Below are 22,245 nucleotides of genomic sequence, written 5' to 3' on the forward strand. Positions count from 1 at the left end.
GTAGCTCCATTTGCCACCACCATCTGGGCTATATTCTCTTGAGGTATATCAGATATGAAAATTGCCTTGCAAAATCAATCCTTTTTATTTTACAGGCCTGCATATGAAGATTATATGTCCATTAAGTTTGTCATGCATCTCACCTGGTGTCCAAACAAAAAGGCCATTTCTCATTTTCTACTAAAGTTTTCATAAGTACTTTTGTTTAGAGCATCTTGACTTTGATTTACTGTCACCATTACATATAATTCCATTCCTAATTCCAGTATGAAGTAAAAAGAAACCTTATTCAACATGAAGCTCTTCCATTATCTTTAAATACATACTTTCTATTATTTCAATAATAATTTTTCACCAGGGTGAATAAAACACAAACTGCAAAACTTGATTACCATAGTTAAATTTGACCTGAAATAGCCTGAATCTGATACTGTATCAACAGAAAAAATGCTTGGTCACAGCACTCCTCTATTTTTCATTTATGTGAGACCACAGAAATGTATTAATTATGTACACAATCATATCTGATAAGACTTAGAAAGGGGAATGTATACAGCTGGGAGAATTCACACCCAAAAAAATACATAAGCAGCTGAATAAATGTTCTTCCATCACGTTACTTGGTCCAGACCACTTGGTTCTTTCTCTGCTGATCATCCTCTTTCAGAAATAACTTGGATTATATTTAGGCCAAAATGTCTGCTTCACTTGGGTTAATCAATTTTCACTTTTTGCCTCCTAATAATACATATTTGGTAGAGTGTAAAGCACAAAATTCTGTCAAAATCTTCATTAATCCGAGTTGTATCAGTGTTTTTGTATAAAAAAGCCTAAATATATGGAAGGTGAGTTCTACAGTGACTTTTTCTAAACCAAACACAAGAATCAGGCTGGTGAGGTCTCTGGCCTAAGAACTCTTCAATTTTTCATGCTCTAGGAAATCCTTAAAGCTATAGCTCCAGCACATCCCTTATCTAACCATGGTTACAGCAAGGCTATTCCTACAGTGGGCATTAATCATACGTTTAGCAGGTGAAAACTTCCTGCATTCCAACTATCCAAAAGGGAATTTTTCCTCCATTGACCACATATAATACAAAAACTGATTTAACAGTAAGCATCAGAAGTGGGCTTTCATTCTCCAACTGATTTTGCAGCAAACTAGAATCCATTCAATGACTGGAATTGGACAAAATACATGGAGGTATTTTATTAGCATGGATGAGTCCCATTGGGTAAAATTATACTGAGTGGCTTCCACAGCCTGTACCCCAATCCTGGTTCTCCTGCTATTAAATAGAACCAGAGGCTGCAGACAGCACAGCCACAAACTTCAGCCTGGCCTGAAGTCAGGACACAGCCTGAGGTGCACAGCTATGACCCAGGATGTTCTTCACAGTTCCTAAGGTTATCCACCCATAAGAAACATTCCTAGCTAAATCAGTTAAGGAGAGATGATGGCTTTCATCTTCTGATGATTTCACCTATCTTTGTTTCCAGTTGCAATTCTTTCAGCTTTGGCCCTCGGCATCACAGCAGGTCTCACTGTTATTACCCCTCCAAGACCAAGTCTTTCAGTAATGTGAATGAACTTGCACTGTGAACCTCACAAATCTCATCAAGTTCTTAGGCATGAACTGATAAAAATCAGAAATACAACCCCCAAAAATTGGTAAAGAAAGAAAACAACCTATTCCTTGAGTATATTAGAAGTTAGTAATTCATTATTTTTAATACTGAGAATAATGCAATCACGAGAAAAAGACATTTGCCTAGCCCTGTGAGCATTCACCACTAGCAAAATTACTTAAATGAAAAAAAAAAAAAAAGAGATAACTGTGTACACAAAATTAGCACGAGAATTAGCAATCAACTGTAGTTCATACAAGGTTCTTAGCAGATAGCATCATGTTTATTAATAAATGATGAACTGCTTAGTGGAGTTTTTGCTTAGTGATATCACTATAATAACAGACACATGTTTTATTTATGTTTCAAGTTACATCCAAAATAAGCGAGACATTCAGATGTCAGATCCTCTCTAATATCTAAAGATTCTTTACCCCAAATTTAAACTTCCACTGTTCTAGATGAGATAGCACTCCATCAAAACCAAGGGGAATAATATGACGACTTCAGTCACTGTGCTCATCTTTGGGGATTTTTTTCCTGTGATACAACAAAGCAAAAACTGCATTTCTTAAAGCTGGCTGCACTTTTCTCATAAGGATGGTATTTTTTTTCTCTGTGGGATACAGTACTATTTGTGCAGCAGATTGTATTTTGACAGATGCAACTGTATCATAAAAAGGCCCTTAGCACCATGAGACTGGTAGCTCACAAACATTCATGAGCTCCAGAGTTTCTTTAAAAATCCCAATAACGAAAATATTTTTGAGAATGTAAAATGCCTGAAAGCCACTTACCTCCCCCACACCAGTCTGCAGAATTTTCAGTCCAGTTGTTTTTTCAAGCCTCTCTTTGTTTATGGCTGTAAGGAAAAATGAAGATTGAGAGAGTTAAAGGACAGCTGGAATATGTATGATTTTACAGCATTTCCCATCAACCTTCTTTCCTTCATCAATATATTCACTACAGTTCATTCCTATTCTATCTATGGAATATCTTTCCCTGAGAGCAGCTCTGCTATTCAGTTTTTTTGAATGCATATTTATGCTATTAATTGCTCATTATTATGTGAAAAAGAAAGCCAAGCTAATTCTATTTTCCACAATATTACACACATTTAACTCAGATACAGAATTTGTTTGGCAAGTTCTTTTCTGAGGATACTTCCCACTTGCTTGCATTGAAGAGCAGAGCAGTAATTTACCATGAGAACAGCACTGTCAGTGTGTAGGACTTTTCACAACAGATACAGACTCTTATCTCACAGGTAAAATAAAGAGTTTATTTCACACCACCAGGATGCAATGCACAATTGGTTTTTTTTTATTTCATTTTTTCTCTTTATCAGCATCTATATCACTAAAAGCATTAAAAACTACAATAAAGCAACCCGTCATAAAGCAGTTAAATAAAAGTGATAATCACTAAGGCTACAATTATACTTGCAACCCAAACAAGCTCAGTGCATGGGCTTGAGCACTGCTGCACAATTGCCCATTCCCTTAATCCCATGGTCTGAAATGTTTTGGCCTGTGACTGTCAGCACAGGCCAAAAAAGTGTTCAAAAAACAGTGTTCAACCACAGTTCTGGGAACAACACAAGGATTAGATTGTTCCTAGCTGGGTGTATGGGTACTGCCATCCCATTCTGGATGGGGAGATTTTAACCTTCTAGATGCAAACTTAGTCAGTTGGACTCGTGGCCAAAACCCAGGCACCTGGCTAGATTTATTTATGAGTAGCAAGGGAGCCTTGCAGCCCTGTTAACCTCTCCCTCCTTTAGCTGCCTGTAATCCAAGTGAGTCATCTGGGTTCTCTCTGCTGTCTTTGGAAAGGGTTGCACATTTAATGTGGTGAGTCACCCCACACATCTTACACTATCTGCAGGCATCTACCTCTTCTTTGATTATGAACAAAATTTGATAGATGCAGCTTCTCACTTTTGGTTGCCTGAAGCAAGCCTTCCAATCAGAAAGGTCAAGAAGTGCTAGGAACATACTGCACACTGTAAATTTACATGAAGATACTTAAGGGAATTAACTTTTTTTAAAATTTGTGAAAGATTCCCTTTAATTGTTGCCATTTGAAACACTTAAAACAGCTCAGATTTCAGCAGACTTGAAGATTATTCTGAACTGATACATTATTGAGTTTGTCCAAAGCGCAACACAAATGACTTACTTTATTCCAGAGGTAAGTCTGATCATTAGGCTCCATCTCACCACTTGTGGCAAGATTTTTGTAAGAGTTTTTACATGCAAAGACTCAAGAAGTTACATGTCTAGCAATTCCAACACAGAAAAACTTTTCTGACTGCCTTCTGCAAGGGGTGAATATTGCCCTCAATTCAAAAAAAGAAGAAATCTCTGCACACACTTTAGACCCACACTTTTATTTTTGCATCTTTTTAATATGCTGACTAAGCAGAGAGGAACCTGCTAAGTCCCAAGCTAAGAAAGCTTAAATGCATGTTTTGCTGAATGACAACCTAAAACCTGCATGCAATACTCACATACTTAACACCTGTGCCATGCTTTTTACATTCACAAACATATTTATTCCACACAGAGCCAAAGGGACCACGAGAAGGCAAATTCACAGAAACATGAAATACGAGACCATGTTTTGCAGTGTTGTATTTTTTGTGCAGTATGAATTTCCAAAAAAACAAGTAAATCTTTGAAAAGATATGCCATGCTACCACACTGACCATCCTTGCACCCAGAAAAGACATTAAAGGTAGATTTCTACCAAGTGCAAAAATTGAAGATTTATAAAATGAGAAAGTTCCACAGGCTCCTTCAAAGAGACTGAATGGTCCAACAAAGGATTCTTTGGCAGCTTAGGATAAAGAAAACTGCACAGCAGAGTGGCTGCAAAATAAATGGTTATAAGTAAACAACAAAGCTTAAATCCCACTGTGTAATTTCTTACCACATGAACAGTTAATAGAAAATATTGGGTCTGCTGAATCGCTGAATTTTATAATTACTATTACAGATTTGACCTCCTTTTCATAGGTTTCCTGCAGACATTAATTATTGAAGCTTTGATATTAAAAAACAACAACAAAAAAGGTTTATTTAATAGCCCTGCTTTCCCCCTTGATATTGGCTGAAACACAAAGGACAGGTCTGACAGCCATGCTAACACAAACCCTGCCAAAATTAGGAGGCATGGAAGGCACGAGGTGTTATTGATTAAATCATAACTGGAAAATGGTCAAGCCCAGGCTCTGTCAGACTGTGGAGAGAGACACGGCCGACAGTCTCAGGCGTGTACAGCTGAGAATTTTAGCTAACCTTGAACTCCACAAGTTGCCCAGGAAGGTCAAGAAATTCTGTCAAAAATGGTGCTGAAGCTGAAGCAGTAACCACGTATCAAGCAGCTGCCTCAGGCCGTGGAACGGTGAACACAAGCACTTAACCTTTTCTACACAGGACTGTAATGGAGAACTTAAAACAAGAAGACACAGTCAATAGAGATAGATGGAAAAAGTGGTGGGAAAATGTATTCAGATATTAAGAACATGCTACTAATTCTCTGAAAATTGGCCCAAATGTTTGAAAATATCTTAATATACTAACTGCTAGCTTTTACTCAAATGCCAGTATATAGCAGCTGTTGTTTCAGTAGCAAATTTTATGAAAGAAAAAATTACAATTCTGGGTAACACAGTATATTGGACATTTCATCAAAGTTATTTTTTTATGGTCACAGTTTAAAGTCCTATAATACTAATGGAGAACTGACAAACTCATCAGAAAAGAGGCACAAAAAAAGCTATTCAAAATAGAAAAAAAAAAAAAAAAGAAAAAGAAAAATACCCCAAGCAAATCCCTCTCAAACCAGTTAGCAACACAAAAATCCATTTTTTAATCTTCCACTGAAACAAAAACGGCTTCCAAACACACAAAAACGGAGGCCTTTAAATTAAATTCACTAGATGAAGGATATGCAAATTACCTGAAGAAGCGGAGCCCTATAATGTTCTCAAAATTCTGCAATAGCCTATTTAATTAGTATTTTAATTTATCAGAATAATTCTTTGCACTTGACAATTTATGCAGTATTCCATATAATTAAGCACGTAGCTACAGTGGAATAATTTTGCCTACTCTCTGTATACCAGTTATTTTAACCTGAAAGAATCTGTGGAAGTCTCTTCTGTGATCTAAATTACAATGGGGACAACTTAATGGCTTTGCTCTATTAGAGAGCATGATGAGGGTGTTACTGAGTGTTTAAGGGTAGGGATTGTCACTGCTCAGTCTCCACCAACCTGAGGGAGGTCTGATGTGTTTTCCGAGGGCAAACGTTTATTTCTTTAGCAAAGTTATCTGTCAGCGGCACAGGCAGGAATTGGAGTGCGTAGGTTTGGCAGGTTTAACCTCAGAGCCCATCAGTAATTAGAAGGAGCAAGTTATGGAGGGCTCTGAGCAGAGCTCCAGCCTCATTACTGCACTTCTGGAAGGAGGTTTTTTATCAAGCAGGCTGCCAAGCACAGCTGCACCCTCCAGGTGACTCATGGGAGCACAAACTGGCACCAGTGGGAGAAAGGGAACCAGGTTCAGCAGGGTTTCAGCAGGAAGCCTCCCCAGTTTGTCTCCCAGGCTCTTGCAGGATTTACCTGCCCCAAAGAAGCAACCACCCTTAAATATGAAAAATGTTTCTGGGAAGATAGCATCACTCACAAGGAAAACTTGATTGTTGGTGTGTATCTGACTTTGAGTGTGTGCTGTATTTAATTGAATGTAGGGTAAAAAGGACTTATGGGCATATGATTCCCCTGTCTGCTATTACCTGCCCATTTTAGGATGAGCCAATTCCTGCTCTAGACTAACTAACTATATTGACTGAACCTCCAGTCAATAAATTGAGGGCAACTAATTCAGATTTACTGTAGGCTGTCAGATGAATTCTACAATCACTGTTTTCTTCCCATGAGCTTGTTGCAAAGTTCTGTTCAAAGAGCCAGCCACATTTAGAAGAATTTCATTTATTTTCCTCTCTGAGGAAAGGAGGAAGGGATTTCCAGAGAGACGGTGCTTATTACAGTTTTTAGCTTTTTAACAAGTATCTCTAAGACAAGCAAATGTTACATTTATTTACATGAAGTTGGATTTTCTTTCTCCTCCCCTACAAGGAACCCTTGAATATTTGGAAAGCTTCTTCATAGCATGGTTCAGAGAGAGTGGCTTTGTCTTTGGCAGGGCCACACACTGTGCCATGCATGTACACAGCAAGTCAAAAGCACAACATGGAATATTCAAAATGCATCAGCTCAGAAAAAGAATGACCAAATCAAGTGGGCAGATAAAGTGAGAAGAAAGGTGCCTGTACTAGATTTTACAATGTCATTAGTGAGGAACAAGTACACAAGCTGCAGGCAGAAGGTATTTTGTCCTCCAGTCTTTACAGGATGATGGCATGAGATTGCTGCTTCATGTGTAATTTCTATTTAACTGGCAGCCAGGCCTGGAATGGAAATGGTTGCAGAAAAGTCAAAGCCACGTCGCTGTGCTAGCAACAGCCTGCTAAATACTATGTCATATTCAATTTTCAAGTCATTTTTCAAGTGATTTTAATTAGATATTGTTTCAATCTCATGTGCATTAATTTAATTTCTGATATCAACATTTCAGCTTTCAATCTGTTCAGATGCAGTACCTTGCTGCCTGGAGTAATTTAAAATATTGTTTGCATCTCCAGCAATTTTGAGAGCACGCATCCTTTACAACCTGCTGTAGCCAATAAAAACAGCAGATGGAAATTCAGACCATGCTCACCACTCCCTGAGCACCTTTGCGTTCTCACAGATTTTGGTATGAGGCAGCTAAATCTCCATGCTCACAATCAAGGAATTTTCCATCTCTGTTTGTATTTAATTCTGTACAAAAAATACACACAGAATCCCTTTCTCAGGGAAATAGCAACACTGCATGTTTTTCTAAGATGGAAATGGGGCCACACTTGAATATCTGTCAAGACCTGTATATTTTTAAAACTTATTCACTGAAACAATGTCACTTTCCCCACTCTAAACCATCTACCTCCTACATCCATGGCCAGGTAATATTCAAGGATAGAGTAGCAATGATTTTATACAGCAGGACTTCAGGTACCTAAGTCTTTGCATAGATCAGGGATGCATTTTAAACACATTCTTTCGGCATGACTGCTTGTGTTGACTTATTTCCACTTCTTCAATAAATAAGTGCTCAATTGTATGTCTTCCTTTAACTTTCCTTTAAAATGAGCACGCTGCTATTCTAAAATCTGATATTTAAATTGCAATAAAGGAGTTTGGGATGTATGAAATGACAATTTTTTATTTTTCTGGAGTTTTTTCTGCTTCATGATGGGATCCATCTCTACAAACTTTGCTGTCTCAACTAGGAAGTCAGTCAAATTCCCTGCCTTGTCAAGAGAAGTAAATAGATATCACCTGAGATTTACTTATCCCATCCTGAGATCAGTACAGTGTATTATTTTTTTTACACACACACACACACACACACACACATATATATATATATGCCTGGAAATGCCTGCTGCATGAACCAATCCTATTTTTTTTTTGTTTGCTTACACAGGCATTTCCTTGTAAGAAATACATGTACAAAACCTCCAAAATACTTCAGCAGTAAAACATTTCAACAGACAATGCCATGGCTACAGAGATTTTTAAGGTGTGGTGTAAGGATGATTCTGTTTCTGAAGTATGAACAAACCCAGTTTAATTGAATTAGAACTGTGGAAATGAAAAACCTTTATCTATCCTAAATACTTCTTTTTGGCAGAACTTAAGGAACACAATATCAAAAATATTCTGTTAAATAATATGAGCAGATTGGTGCCCATCAAAAGAAGAGTTTTGAGTAATAACAAAAATAACCATGCTCTGGATATGTGTCCTTTGTTATATGTTGTATATATGCATATATGTGTGGATATATGTATATATATGTTGTTATATGTTGTATATGCTTTAGAAACACAAAATATATTTCAATGACTGCTTAACAGTGACAATTTTTAACACTACTGCCCATTTTAGCTGTGACAATTCAATGCTGCACATTATTTGCCAGAGTGCAATGCATGTATGTATAACAACTCGCTTGCATACTTAAAACACTTATCCATTATTTATAGCAAAAGTTGTACCAGTTCAGCCAGTGTTAGCAGAAAATGAAAAAAAGAAGTGTCATTCCACTTTTCACATCAAAATTTGTTCACATAAATATTCCTTGACAAGTATCAGCTCTGAACAGCAAATTCAGATGAAACAACCTGCACAGTGTTGAGCTGAAACTGGAGCTGGTTCAGGTAGACCAAGGTGTGACTACCAGTGCAGTGCTTCTCTGCAGAGAGTAATTTCTGGGTGATTGCTAATGATAAACTATTAATAAACGATTAATTGTCATTTCAAAGTCTCCCTTAGCTTAATGTCAAAGTTCACCATCATAAGTCCAACCTTAACATTTAAAAACAAGAAAGCAAGATCTGTGGTCCCAGGGGATGGACATGCAAAAAAACCACCTGGGCCTTTCTTGGCTCTTCCCATGCAGAGCACTCTTGGCCTCCAAGACAAGCTTAAGGCTACAGTTTTTTTCCTTTTAAATAGAAAAGTTTTGGAATAACAATATAAAGGAACATGTTTTAAATAGAAAAGTTTTTTTCCTTTTAAATAGAAAAGTTTTTGGAATAACAATATAAAGGAACATGTTTTCTGCCTTGTTTTATTTATAGTCAAGAATTCAACAGATTGCTTTAATTTTCTTGGGATGAAAATACTACCCAAAAAAATCAAGCAGAGAATAGCAGTAACTCAGCTTTTCAAGAGTAGTTAATATTCTGGTTTCGTATCTGCTTTTTCCTTCTATTTAAATAGTCTCTCTTTCCATATAACTCATTTTGATCTCTCAGGATATCCATTGCAGCTCCTCTTTGTGATTACTTAGTGTTAAATAAGCAGAAAGAACCACTGAAATCATCCAGAGGTTGATCCTTACGGTTGTACCTTTGCAGAAATTCAGGAAACCCTGTTATCTGAAACTTAACTGACCTTCTGTGATTTCTTTAGAATAGATGATGTGTTACTGGGGCAAAGGAAAGGACCAAACCATCTCTCCAAAAGTCTACAAGATACTTTTTTGAGAGTTTCCATTATTTCTTAACACAAAAGAAACAAGCAGACTCAGGAAAAGAAATCCAAGAATACTTGCTGCATTTTTAAAGAAGCAATCCACACCTCCCCTAGGGTCTACCTGTAAAGTACACTGACCCCCTTTCATATACATAATATTTAAAATACTCATATTAGCATCTAATTATTAATCTTCATGTGCATTATGCTCTACTTTTTTATCATTCTCCAGCTTGCATCATTTTGAGTCTTAGCCTGAAACAGTAAGAAATGTATGAATTATTCTTACACTTATTTAAAATTTGTCAAAACCTTTGGAAGGACACTGCAGTGCATTTGCGCTGGTTTATGAAAAATTTAACGGACACTATCACTAATTCTCAGCATGCCAAATGTTGTTTTTAATAAATACACATTCAAGAACTGTCATTTTTTTCCCAGTCATTTCCTCAGTTAATAAACAGCACCCTGTAGGTTCATTTCTTTAATGATCCAAAACACAACTTCGAGACACGTTATTTGTTATTCTTCTACGACTACACTTAATGTCATCCTCGTGGCACAAATGTAACAAGACTGAGTCATAAAAACATTAGCAATATTTCAACTGAGTGGCTCACTAAATCATGAATAGCACAGCTAATGCACAAGGTCATTCACTAACAAAATCTATTTGCTGTGCCTCAGAATAAAATGAAAATATTTATTACCAAGGATGCCACTAGTAACAAGAGTCACAATAAAGCTTTCAGATGAGAGTGAATAGGGACAATGTTAACTTGCCCATTGTTTCTCAGAACAGTTTTTCATAATTCTGCTTTCATGAAAATTCTGGAGGTTACTTCACTACATTTAAAAGGAATTCTTCAAAATCAGCAAGAATGGAAAAACCCTTATATTTCAGAAATATAAGCCAAATATTTTTTGAAGAATATAAATTTAATCATGCCATAAAAATCCATTATTTTTATCCTTGGGTGGGTGAAGTGCAAAATAAGGAAGATAAATGCTTGCCTACAGAGATAACTGTGTCCTAAATGCATTTACAGGATTTGAATGTGCCTGTGTCTGCAGGTATGCACATTTGATGGGAATGAGAAGGATATAACAGGAAGGATCTGAGTCTGTGAAGGATGGCTGCTTTGCAGTACTCAAAATATTATGATTATTACTACCTTCCCTACAATGCTTTTCATGGCCAGAATCACTGTGCCAAAGGCACTGTGCAAACATGCTATTAAAAGGTGGTTCCTGTGCAAAAGAGCTTATATCCACCAAACAAGTGGAGACAGTAATTGGTGGCAGAGGGGTAGAGATAACAAGGAATGGATATTGGGCAAGAGAACAGCAGAATGCCAAGGCTGCCTCCATCCACACAACATTCTTTCTCTTATTTTTTGGCATGGGAAGTGATGTGTTCAGCTAAGCCTTATAAATCCTTTAAAAGCTGCAGCACTTTCACCATTTCGCTGTTAGGGGCAGAAGAGACTTATTGGCAGGGTTTAAAATAAGGAGAAATGGCAGGAAAGGAGACTGATCTGCTCTCCCAGAAGTGTGAAAGCAAAGGCAAAGCTTTCCCATTCTGCAAATGGTGTGAAGGAGAGGTGCCTCCTTTGTGGTAGGTTTAACCCAGTGCTCACTGGAATGAGTTTCTGCTGGCATCATCCCTCTCCTTTCCTCCTTTATGGAAACATTTACTAGGACTTTCCTTCAATGTGTAGAAAAGGCTACCTGGGCTGTGCCACTCCCCCACGGTGCCAGTTCCATCTGAGCATGTTAAAAATCCAATTATAAACCTCTCATTGGGCAAAATACTGTTCTGCATCCCAGACCTGTGTGCTTTGTGTGAGAATCCTACATCCCAAAAGCAAAGCATTTTGTCATGCTACATTTTAAAAAAGATATCATAAGCAACTGCAGAAATATTCAAGCTAAAGAAGACAGGTGAATTGACAGTGAGAGGCTGTGGACTAATGCTGTGAATCAGGAGTCTGCCCTGCTGATGAATCTGTCCATCAAAATGCCAGCTACACCCTCTTATGAGTAGCCCCTTATCCTTTGTATTTTCCAAATGTGCATCATTAGTAAAAACTCCATTATTTAAACTAGTTGAGCCTACTTGGTCAATTTTGACTGACACGGTTTAGAGAGTGACCACAGGAGCAGTTCCATCAGCCAACACACGACAGCAGTAACCTCTCTCAAGGGTATGATAACCCCTTTCATTGGCACTGACTCATTCAGAAGGAGACATTGGCCCACAGCCTTTATAAGGCTGTCAGACTTGTATGGATTATGCAATTTAACACATAAGAATCATTACTGCATACAATTTTTGAGAAATGTAAATGAAACGTCTATCTGCTTTATGCATACATGGGCACAGGTCACTATTAGAGTGCCAGCAATTTCAAGCCATTTCTGCATGCTATTTTCAGGACAAAAATCTGCACAATAGCATTCTTATGGGGTGAAAATCTATAGGAGAGTTAAAATCTCAGTGAAACATTTTCTGACTTCTGTCTGACTGCTGTGTTTGTCAGGCAGACACTGTCCCACCAAGACAGGCTGTAAAGTATCCCGAAAACTGTGAATAAAGCCCTGCTTTCTCCTCCCTGACACTATGGCCATAGCACAGATTTGTTTCTAGGGTTTCCCCTTCATGGAAATATATGGAAACTAGCCTTAAAAGAAATATTTGCCACTGAAAAAGAAAGGTGGCTATCGCAAGAGCAGTATAGATAATGACTTCCTCAGGAAATAATTTTGCGAGAAAGTGGTTTGCATATTTCCTGACCCTCTTGCTTTTGTAGACTGCTGGATCCAGGTCTGATTTCTAAAGGAGACCATGCAGTTTTGAAGGTATTTTAAAATTCCTTTACATATCTATATCCCTATAGATCTATATTACACACCAGAGCCCGATACTTTATAAATACCCACAATAATCTACACACACACAAAACATGTGTGCCTCAATATAAGATGCATGCATATAGCTTATTCCACACTCTGCTCTTCAAAAAGGAATGCAGAACTGTAGTATAAACATAAATTAAGTATGAGGTATACATCTCCACCCATCAAGATTAATGTATATTATTATCCCTTGACCCCTTCTTAATGTTCCATTTTACTACGTTTCTAAAATATTTATATCATACAGGGTGTTAAATTATAGCAATTAAGACCATAGTATGGTTTTATTAATATTTCATCAAGAATGTTTCATAATTTGAATTTCCTTGGTGCCCTTCTGTTGCTTTGCTGAACACTGGGAATGAAGGGCATTTCTGTCTTTTTCTTCTTCATCTTTGCAGAACTTTACCAGCATTTTGCTTTTTTTAGCCAGATGCAGAGCTTTGCAGCTACTGCCTTTTTACCTGGTGACTGATTAATGAAACAGTTTCAGGTTTGTTATGGCCAGTTCTGTGTCTCCAACAAAATAAAGACATCAGCAAACCAGAGATGGTCCAGAGAAGGGCCAATAAAGGGACTAAAACAGGAATTCAAGCAGCGGCTCAGCCTGGGGTTTGTCTAGCAAAGACTTCACAGAAATCTAAATGGAAATTTAACTGCTGCTGGCTGCTGCTTGGGCAGGATTATAAAAAGGAGCCAGAATTTTGCAGAGACTCACACGAAAAGGACTTGAGACGAATTGCTACAAAGAAAATTCTCACTGGACAGAAGGAAAAAAATATTTTCTTAGTAAGTGATGACTAAGCACTGGGACAGGCTGCCACAAGAAGCTGTAGAATTCATTGATATTTTCACAATTCAAGTGGAGCAGGGCCCCAAGAACACAAATTTCAAATTTGGCACTGCTTTAGAATGGTTCTGGACCCAATAACCTCCAGAGGTCCCTTCTGATTTCAAATTTTCTGTAATTATAAATATATACATATAAAAAAAACATTTAATACAATGATCTTCACAAGAAACTATTATTTCATCCCAACATTTCTGAAGTACTGAAATAGGTACTACATGTTTTTATGAGGAAAGGCTGCTGTTCTCAGAAGTACCATCATGTGTCAGATCCAGCAGTTTTATTTCTGGATCAGTTTGTTCTTATGCAGCCAAGCACTTTAGGACACGTTCAGCTGATGAATCACAACCCAAAAGCACTGGAGTGAAGAGAAAGTGAAAAATTTGAGAAAATTCAAAACCAACTAACATTTGGGGCATACAAATCTTCATGGACATCACAGCAGAGCTGAACTAGGCCATGACAGCAAAACTGGAGATTCTGCAAGGACTAAAAACTGGAACATTATGTGAATAGTGAAAAAAATAAAAGGAAAGTTTTTTTGAGAAAAGAAAGGTCTTTTCTTGAAGCAGGGTGATGTCACTGCATAAATGGCAGGTGGTTAAAGGACACATTGAGTTTTATCTCAGCCAAAGCACGAGACAAACAGACACCAAGGGAAAGGAGAAAGAGAGAAGGAGCCATGGAAACACAGAGGGATGGGGGTAAGAAAAAAACTACCCAGGACTTCAGGTTAGGTCTGGCCACTCCCTACACTTTCCAATCTGTAATTCAATGGCAGTTTCCAAATGTAGTTTTAGATATCCAAAAATCAGGCATTTAGTTAAAGTTGCTTTGCTACTTCTCTTATAGCTGATAGAGAGAGGTATTTCCAGAGAGTGCTTCATCCTCTCTAATTCACATACAGTGTCACCATCCATTTGACATGCAGCCATGATACCCCAAAAGCAGCTGGGGGCTGATGCAAAGACTCCAGGAACTGATTTTCATGATACAGAAGTAGGTAGGTGATCTTTCCAGGAAAGGGGATATCAAACTAATGGGTAGAAAATCAACATGGAAAAAAGGGGAAATCTCTCCTAACCACAGGCTGAGTCATCTAGACTACAACAAAAACCTCTAACATTTCAGAGTGGTGATTTCCTATGATTCTGAAAGTGCAATTTCAAATGCAAAAGTAATTTCGGATTTTCTCCTAAAAAACCCCCAAACTAGTATTTTTTCTCCATTTATATATTTTTTAAATTTTATACAGTCTAAAATATAACACAGTAGTGAGTAAAACTAACAGAGTGATAAAATCGACCTAGAAAAATTCAAAGTGAGAGAATGAAATACTTTAATTGACAGTTGTAAAATATTTAATTAATTTTAAAATATTGAGCATGGTTTTTACTAAGTACAGACTACAGCATCTTACTTCTGTTTTCTGAATAATTAAAATGCTTTTTTTGTACTGCAATTATGCTACAAAATACTTTAATAGATGAACTGTTTTACTCAGTACTTGCAACCTGTTTCAAAACTAATTGAATGTTAAAGTTTTTTGTATTTCCACTGGAGGTCAAAAAAAAAAAAAAGCAGAATTATCTGTACTACAAGAATCAATTTTGATTGATAAGATGTACAAAAAACTTCCTACCCCATAAAATTTGCTGAACAAAGTTGACAAATCATCAGGAGGAACAAGTACCTCCAGGGTCATGCTGAAAGGATTTGGTTGTTGTGGGAATTCATATAAATGGGGGCCCCAGCAAAGGAGTAATCTCTGTATTACATTGTCACATCACAGGAAGGCTTGATGCTCCTTCAGGTGCCAAATATAAAAAATGAGCAATTTCAAGCAATTAGTTGCACCAAAGGTTGGATGAGAAACTGGATGTACTGCTGCCTTACAAGTGAGGATAGGAAGATGAAAGGAGGGTTCTTTTCCAGGTGTAGGATGGGTGAGGAGATGAAGGCAAGATAATTTACAGGTTTCCCCATCTTTTTGTGATGGCTAACTTAATTGTAATTTTGTATCTGGATAATTCCTTGGGTCAAGTTAGAAATGCAAATCCTACAAAAATTCATCTTAAATGGATAAAAACACCAAGGTCCTGAAAATACAGATAAATGTAGGATGGAATTATATGCAAGGTGTATGTGTTTTGTGTGTGTGATGTATGCTGCTGCAGTAGGACTTGCATATATTTGAATATTCATTAGATCTTCAATATTGTGAAACAAAATGCAATAAAGGTAGAAAGAGAAACACAGATAACAGGGAGAAGATGCATCTCTTTCATTTCCCTAATTTCACAGTGTATAATGATCTACCCATCTATTTTCTTATTTAAAAATACCAACAAGATGTTTGGTATTATAAATTACATTAAATAATAGACATTAATAATGCATTATATTCTTGAATCAATTACAGTCTTTAAATTAAATCCAAATATATTAATACTTAAATAATAATTAATATAAAATTAACTTTTAAATATAGCATTGTATTACTTGGTGGGAATTCCATTAGTAGTTAGAATACTTTAAGGACATAAGCTTATCTAAATCAAATTACAGGCACTGCTGACAATTCATTAAAAGGAATTACAATATACCATCTATTAGATAACTGCAACACATAATTCCATTATTATATAGATCATATTATGGCACCTACCTCATTCTTTTAAACTGCCACACTACTACTTGTGTATTTTTACCATCTACCATGCCACACTTCAAAATTATTTCAACAGCAGTAGTGCTAAAGGAAAACAGCAATTTTATAAAGCCTAATACATCTGAAGGGGAAAGCACTCAGAGTATCTAAATATGTTTTCTATGCACAGTTTGAACTGCAGTTGTTCAAAGTGAAGCCCTGCCTTTGGTGTGGAACATGAAGTACTTGGGAGAGAAGAGCAGAGCAGCATCAAAGGAGGCCCCACCATCTGATGCCACAGAATGCCTGTATTGATTTTGGATTTTGAAAGGCTTCCTTTCCCTTGAATAGTTTGCAGATCCAATGAAAGTCTGAACAGACCCCAATGAATTTAAATGCTGCTGTAACTAAAATGTAGTATTTGAGAAGGACATACAAGTTATTCTATTATTAGGCTTGTTATCAGCAAGCATGGTAGTAATTCAGAGACAAATATATGACACATTTGGACCACAGAGATTAGAAAAACTACAACTATTACTTGTATTTACAATTGGGAAGAAGAAGCTGCTTTGAAGTATGTTTCATAAGGTGGGCAGAGGTTGCTTTTTAACAAGAATTAAGTTAAAATAGCCTATTTTAAATTACTTAAATGGCCTATTTTTCTGACAAGTTAATATTATACAACATATTTTCAGCCTTCAACAAGTTACAAAGCAATTAAAGTGACTTTTGGATTTGACTTTGTCTTTTTCACACTTGCAGATTTTAACTTCATATACTGTTTAGTTTAATTAATTAATATTGACTTTCAAAAGGACCATGATTATTATTTTTTTACTTGTAGCAGAACCAAGAGATTCTTGTCGTATTCAAGATGCTGATCCCATTTTAAACCTGAGTGCTAGATAATACCACATGTGAAGACACTCCCAGTATTCCCGCCCAAGGCGGGGGAAACATAGCACATATGTTAAACAAAATTTTTTGGAGAACCAGGGAAAGTGGTTTTATGAAAAGTAAAAACAAAATAAGTAGATAACTGTCTTTTCCTTCCATTATTAGATTTTGCTTCAGATTTATTTTAAAGTACCTATTTCTAATGAACACAATTCTTCCCACTGTGCATGTAATCAGCATCTGACCCAAATTCAAGCTCCCTGGCACAGTCTAGAGCACATACTTGGGGGAACCTAAGATGTTGCTAATAAAAGTTGCAGCTGGTACTCCTCTCACAGAAATTACTACCTTAGAGCAGAATCTGTGTTTGTGTCTGAGCTGCCAAGGTGGAATTCTGCATCTTGGCAGGCTCTGCCCTCCCTGGGCCTGGCAGTGACAAGGGACAGCTGGACATATGCCCCAGCCTGTTGAGCTGCCATGGCAATGATAGCCCTTGGCAAAATGAACAAGTAAGAGCCATATATAACATTTCCCATTTTGCAGCCAAAGCTATCAGAGCATGTCTGCCTCAGTCCCATAGCTGAAGCCATCCCTGTGCATCCCTGCATCTCAATACAGCCCAATTAATCTCAATTTATTAAGAATTCAACACTGAAAAAAGTGTATTTTCCCTGCTGAGCTTGCAGGTTTTTTTCCTGTTTTGCAGTTCTATTTGAGCACTCATGAACTAGGCACAGTTTTGGTTACTTGGCTGATGATAGCCAAGGTGTCTGAGCTATATTTGGCTCTAGCCATAGTACAAAACAGTCACAGTATAAAATATATAAATATGAATTCATACAAAATTCTTTTATGCGTTTGCAAGTTGTATCCAACATCTTGATCCTATGGCTTTGTCAGAGTTAATTTGAAGAACAGTTTTCTGTGCATAACTCTCAGGCCATAACTCAGAAGTTCACCCAGGGCTGGAGTGAGCTCGTAACCACCTCACTGATTTCACTGCCATGCTCCATATAGGTGCTGTCAAGGGGGAACCATGTCCTGTTGATTTTATACGGTCACACTTTCATGGGCAGTTGGTTCAACTCTCTCAAAATATAACTGCTGTGCATCAATTTCAGCTAGACATAAAAGTCATATCATGCTGCTTCTGCTTTGTGATTGGAAAGAGATTGCATAATATAGACACATCCCCTTTATACAGTAATACCTGCATCAGTAAAAGCCTTTGTCTTTCATAAAAGACAGGAAATTTGTGAAAAAGTGAGATAAAAGTGATTTGTGTAAGTCAGCAAGCAGCCTGCTGCCAAAACCAGAACCCCTCAGTGTCATGTCAGCTGTGAAAAAATATTTCTAAAAATACTCATTGTTTAACATGCCCACTCCAGTAGAGAACCTGTAATCAAACACTACCAGGGATGCAGGATAAAAATGATTAAGTGAAAGTAAAATGAAAATACACAGCTAAAGAAATCAGCTGGGCTAAAAATTTTCTCTTTTTTGTGTTCAGCCTTTTCCCAAAGAAAAGTAAGGAAATTTTCTGTGGGAAAAAGAGAAACCGCCACTGGGAAAACAGCAGCAATCAGTGCACAATAAAATAACATATTATGTGAAAGATTTTTATAAATACATCTAAAAATTCATTGTACTTGATACTTTGCCCCATTTAAAAATGAGCTGATAAAGCAACATTGTTTCTTAGACTGATAACCAGCTTATTGGATTTCAGAGGGGTCAGAGGCTTCCTTGTTTATTTAGCTGAAGTAGTCTTTTAGCTCTCTGATCTCCTCAGTCTGTCGTTATTATTAGTCTTCCCTGAATTCTGCTTTTCAAATACCTTGTCTCCAGCTCACTTTGCATTTCCTATTCAGCAATTTAACCCTACAGACAGTTTATAAAACAAGATAAAAATCCATAAATTAGGCGTCCATGGGTGCCTGTGCCCTATATCTTTGTCAAGGATGATCACAATCAAACGCTTGTTTCTCGAGACAGCCTGTCAGCAAGTACAATTACAGGTTTTCAACTTGTCCTGCCATAGCACAAGGCAGGAGTCTCATGTAGGGAAACAGCTTCATATCATTCTTCACCTGTCTCTTTTCTTATTTCTACTTATTTTCTTTACAGATTGTCATTAATACTTTTTTGAGAAACCAAGACTTTATTAACAATGCAGTATTATTTATTTATATTCCTATATGGGCACAGTTATTTCAGAGACAGTGTGAGAAAATGGAGATTTTAACCCAGGGAGTTTGGCAGCTCTGCCATGTCACCACAACAATGAGAGGCAAGGTCCAAGGTGCCACAGCTAAACTGTGAGCATCCCCCCCAGCAGTGTAAACCTTTTGAAACACTGACTTTGTCAGAATCCTTTATTTCTAGAGCTGAAGGGAAAATCCTCACACCATTGTGTAGAGCAGAAATTTTGCCATGGGCTTCACTGAAAGTGAACGGTGTAGGGGCTTTTTCTTTCTTTTATAGTTCAGGAAGATATGCTAAGGACTGAGAATGTGACTTACAACCACAACTCCTAGCCCTCAGACAATAGGAACAATTTTCAGAGACATCCTTCCTGTGAGTAGTAGCAATTTTTGGATTAATGCTGTGGACTACTCACCATCAGAAACAGCACCAATCACAACAGCCTCCAAATTGTGCTCTGTTGAGCAAGGAAAGATAACAATGATGTATTAAAAGTCTGTACACCTGCAATGGCTTTGGAACTCTCTGGTTTAGTGCTCCCACCAAAACTGTGCTGCAAGTTGCTCGCTTCCCCCTTCCTGTTGTCTTTATAGTGCAAAAGTTCTATTGTCATTACATTGCAGGGGTTCCATATTGCTGGAGTTTCATACCTCCTTGATGTTTCTTGTAGGCATCTCCTCTAAGCACTGACTCTTCCTTGTCCCCACAGCAGCCAACTGACTCTAGTTCCCTCAACCAACCAATCCACTCTTTTATAACACTCTTCTTGTTGGCTACAGCTGTGGCCTGTTAAAATCAGGCCTGTTCCCAATGTCTAATAATTAACCCAGCTCCAACTCCTTAATGGGGTAAGATTAATTTCTATACGACCTTTATTTTCTTATATTCTAACCCCTACACCTTCCCTTCTCTCTGCCCCCTGCAGCGGGATGGAGAGGAGAGTTGGAGGCACAAAAGATAAAGGTCATGGGTTGAATAATGACAATTTACTGGAAACAGCAATGAGATAAGAAAAAACAAACAGCAACAACAGCAATACTAATAACAAAAGTTGAGAGAGAGTGGGTGTGTGTGGGAGTGGGTTGGTGGGTGTGTGTGTACAAAAATTAAACCTGCCCTGGCCAGAACCAGGACAGCACCACAGGTTGTTATGATGGACTTTAGTGTTGAGAGAGAAGATTTTCAGATTTTGGAGGTAAAATGGATACATATTTAAAGATTCATCCTGAAGTGAGCCTTGGTACATTGCTGTAAGGAAAAATAAGATGCTGTATTAGTTTAGTGCCTTTTTCTCTTAAATTCCTCTAATAACCATGATATATTAGGAAATTCTGCCATGGTCTGAGGGCTTCCCTTTGCCTCAGAGCATCCTCCAGGATGGTTCTGTCTTGGAGCTCCACCAGGAGTACACACATCACATCACATTATACTTTGCTCCCATCCCTGATGCATCTGTCTCATCACCCTCATCCTAATATGGTTGCTAATATGGTTCCCACTCACAGGCCAGGCTTGAGAGTCTCCCATCAGAGTCATCATGCCAAGAGTCTCTAGGTACAGCTGCATATTTAAGACACCTTAACTTCTCTCTCTGCATGCTGCAAAGAACTCAATATTGCAGTAAGACTCCCACCATAATTTTCTATTTCTTTCCTAGAGGAATCAGATCTATTCTAAATATGAGCAAGCCTCTGGACAGCCAGGCAGAGCACTGACACAGTGGTACATCTCAGCCACTAATTCCAATGCTGTCTCCTGGCTGACACATTTTCTGCTTTTCTAGCAAATATTGCCACTTGCACAAATGTTATTCCACTCATAACAGGCCTCCAGGCAGATTACAAACAATTAATTATTTCCCTTTGATTCCAACAATTCAGGCAGCTTTTCACTTTTGTACTAATGCACTCATTGAGACTGAAATGTCTGAACTTAAATTCATGGAAGCTACAGGAGATCACATCAAAAGTATTGTTTAGGTCAAAGTAGATAACAGCTCCTCTTTTCTGGTTATCCACAGAGCTTGTCATTTCCTTGCAGAAGGCAATGAGGCTGGTCAGACATGGTTAGCCCATGATTAATTCATGCTATCTAGTCCCAGTCATCATCCTGTCCTTCATGTGCGCAGTAATAGCTTCCAAGAGAACACACTCCATAATTTTCTCAGGGTTCAAAGTGAAGCTGACCAGCCTCTGAATCCTGGAGTGCTCCTTCTTGCTTTTCCTGAAGATGTGTGCGACGCTGGCTTTCCTGCAGCCTTAAACCCCAGTTTTCACAATTTTCAAAGAGTACAGAGTGACATTAGCCACCTTTTTGAGCATCATTGTGTGCATCTGTCCTGACCCATGGACTTTCTTGTGTTAAGATTTCATAAGAGCTCTTTGACTCAGCTGTCTTTTATTATTGCAGATTGCAGTTTCTCTCCTTAAAAACTCTGTCTGCATGTATTGACTTGGGAGAACTTATTTTTGCTGCAGGTCACAATGATGGTACTGAAAATTTCTGTCTATTCTGCATTTGCCTATTTGTACCACCTGCCCCATTCAGAAGCAGGCCTTTTTTATTTTCTTTTTTTCCTTTTCTTTTTCTGTTATTTCTAACACAGTGGTAGAAGCTCTGCTTGTTAACATGTGCTTCCTGTATACACCCTTTTCGCTCTGGAACTCAGTCCTTACCTCCCAAGCCACTTTCCTGGTACATCTCATTCTCCAGAGTACCAGGGAAGGTCATTCTTGAGCTTTCTGTCTTAGATACCCACCAGCTCTCCTGAGCTGGTTTTTTTTTAGAGTTCCCTCTCACAGGATCTTGCCTACCAGTGTCCTGAGAAGCCAAAGCCTGACCTCCTGAACTCCAGGGCCTGGTACACATTTTCCTCATTCCCCTCAGTCTTGAACTCCCTTTTTTCTAGGTCACTAATTAACATAAGTTTAATACAATTCT

At 37.8% G+C, this 22,245-nt stretch overlaps 1 protein-coding gene across 1 annotated transcript in view; it reads right to left on the reverse strand.

Annotated features, from left to right (window-relative positions):
• Nucleotides 1-22,245, reverse strand: part of PTPRN2 (protein tyrosine phosphatase receptor type N2) — a 636,567-nt gene that overhangs the window by 234,698 nt on the left and 379,624 nt on the right. The window contains exon 12 of the mRNA XM_063183049.1: nt 2,427-2,491. Within this exon, the coding sequence (XP_063039119.1) occupies nt 2,427-2,491 (65 nt within the window). The remainder of the gene's footprint in view (nt 1-2,426; nt 2,492-22,245) is intronic.

This window comes from Melospiza melodia, chromosome 1 (genome assembly GCF_035770615.1).
Source record: "Melospiza melodia melodia isolate bMelMel2 chromosome 1, bMelMel2.pri, whole genome shotgun sequence".
Taxonomy (NCBI): Eukaryota; Metazoa; Chordata; class Aves; order Passeriformes; family Passerellidae; genus Melospiza; species Melospiza melodia.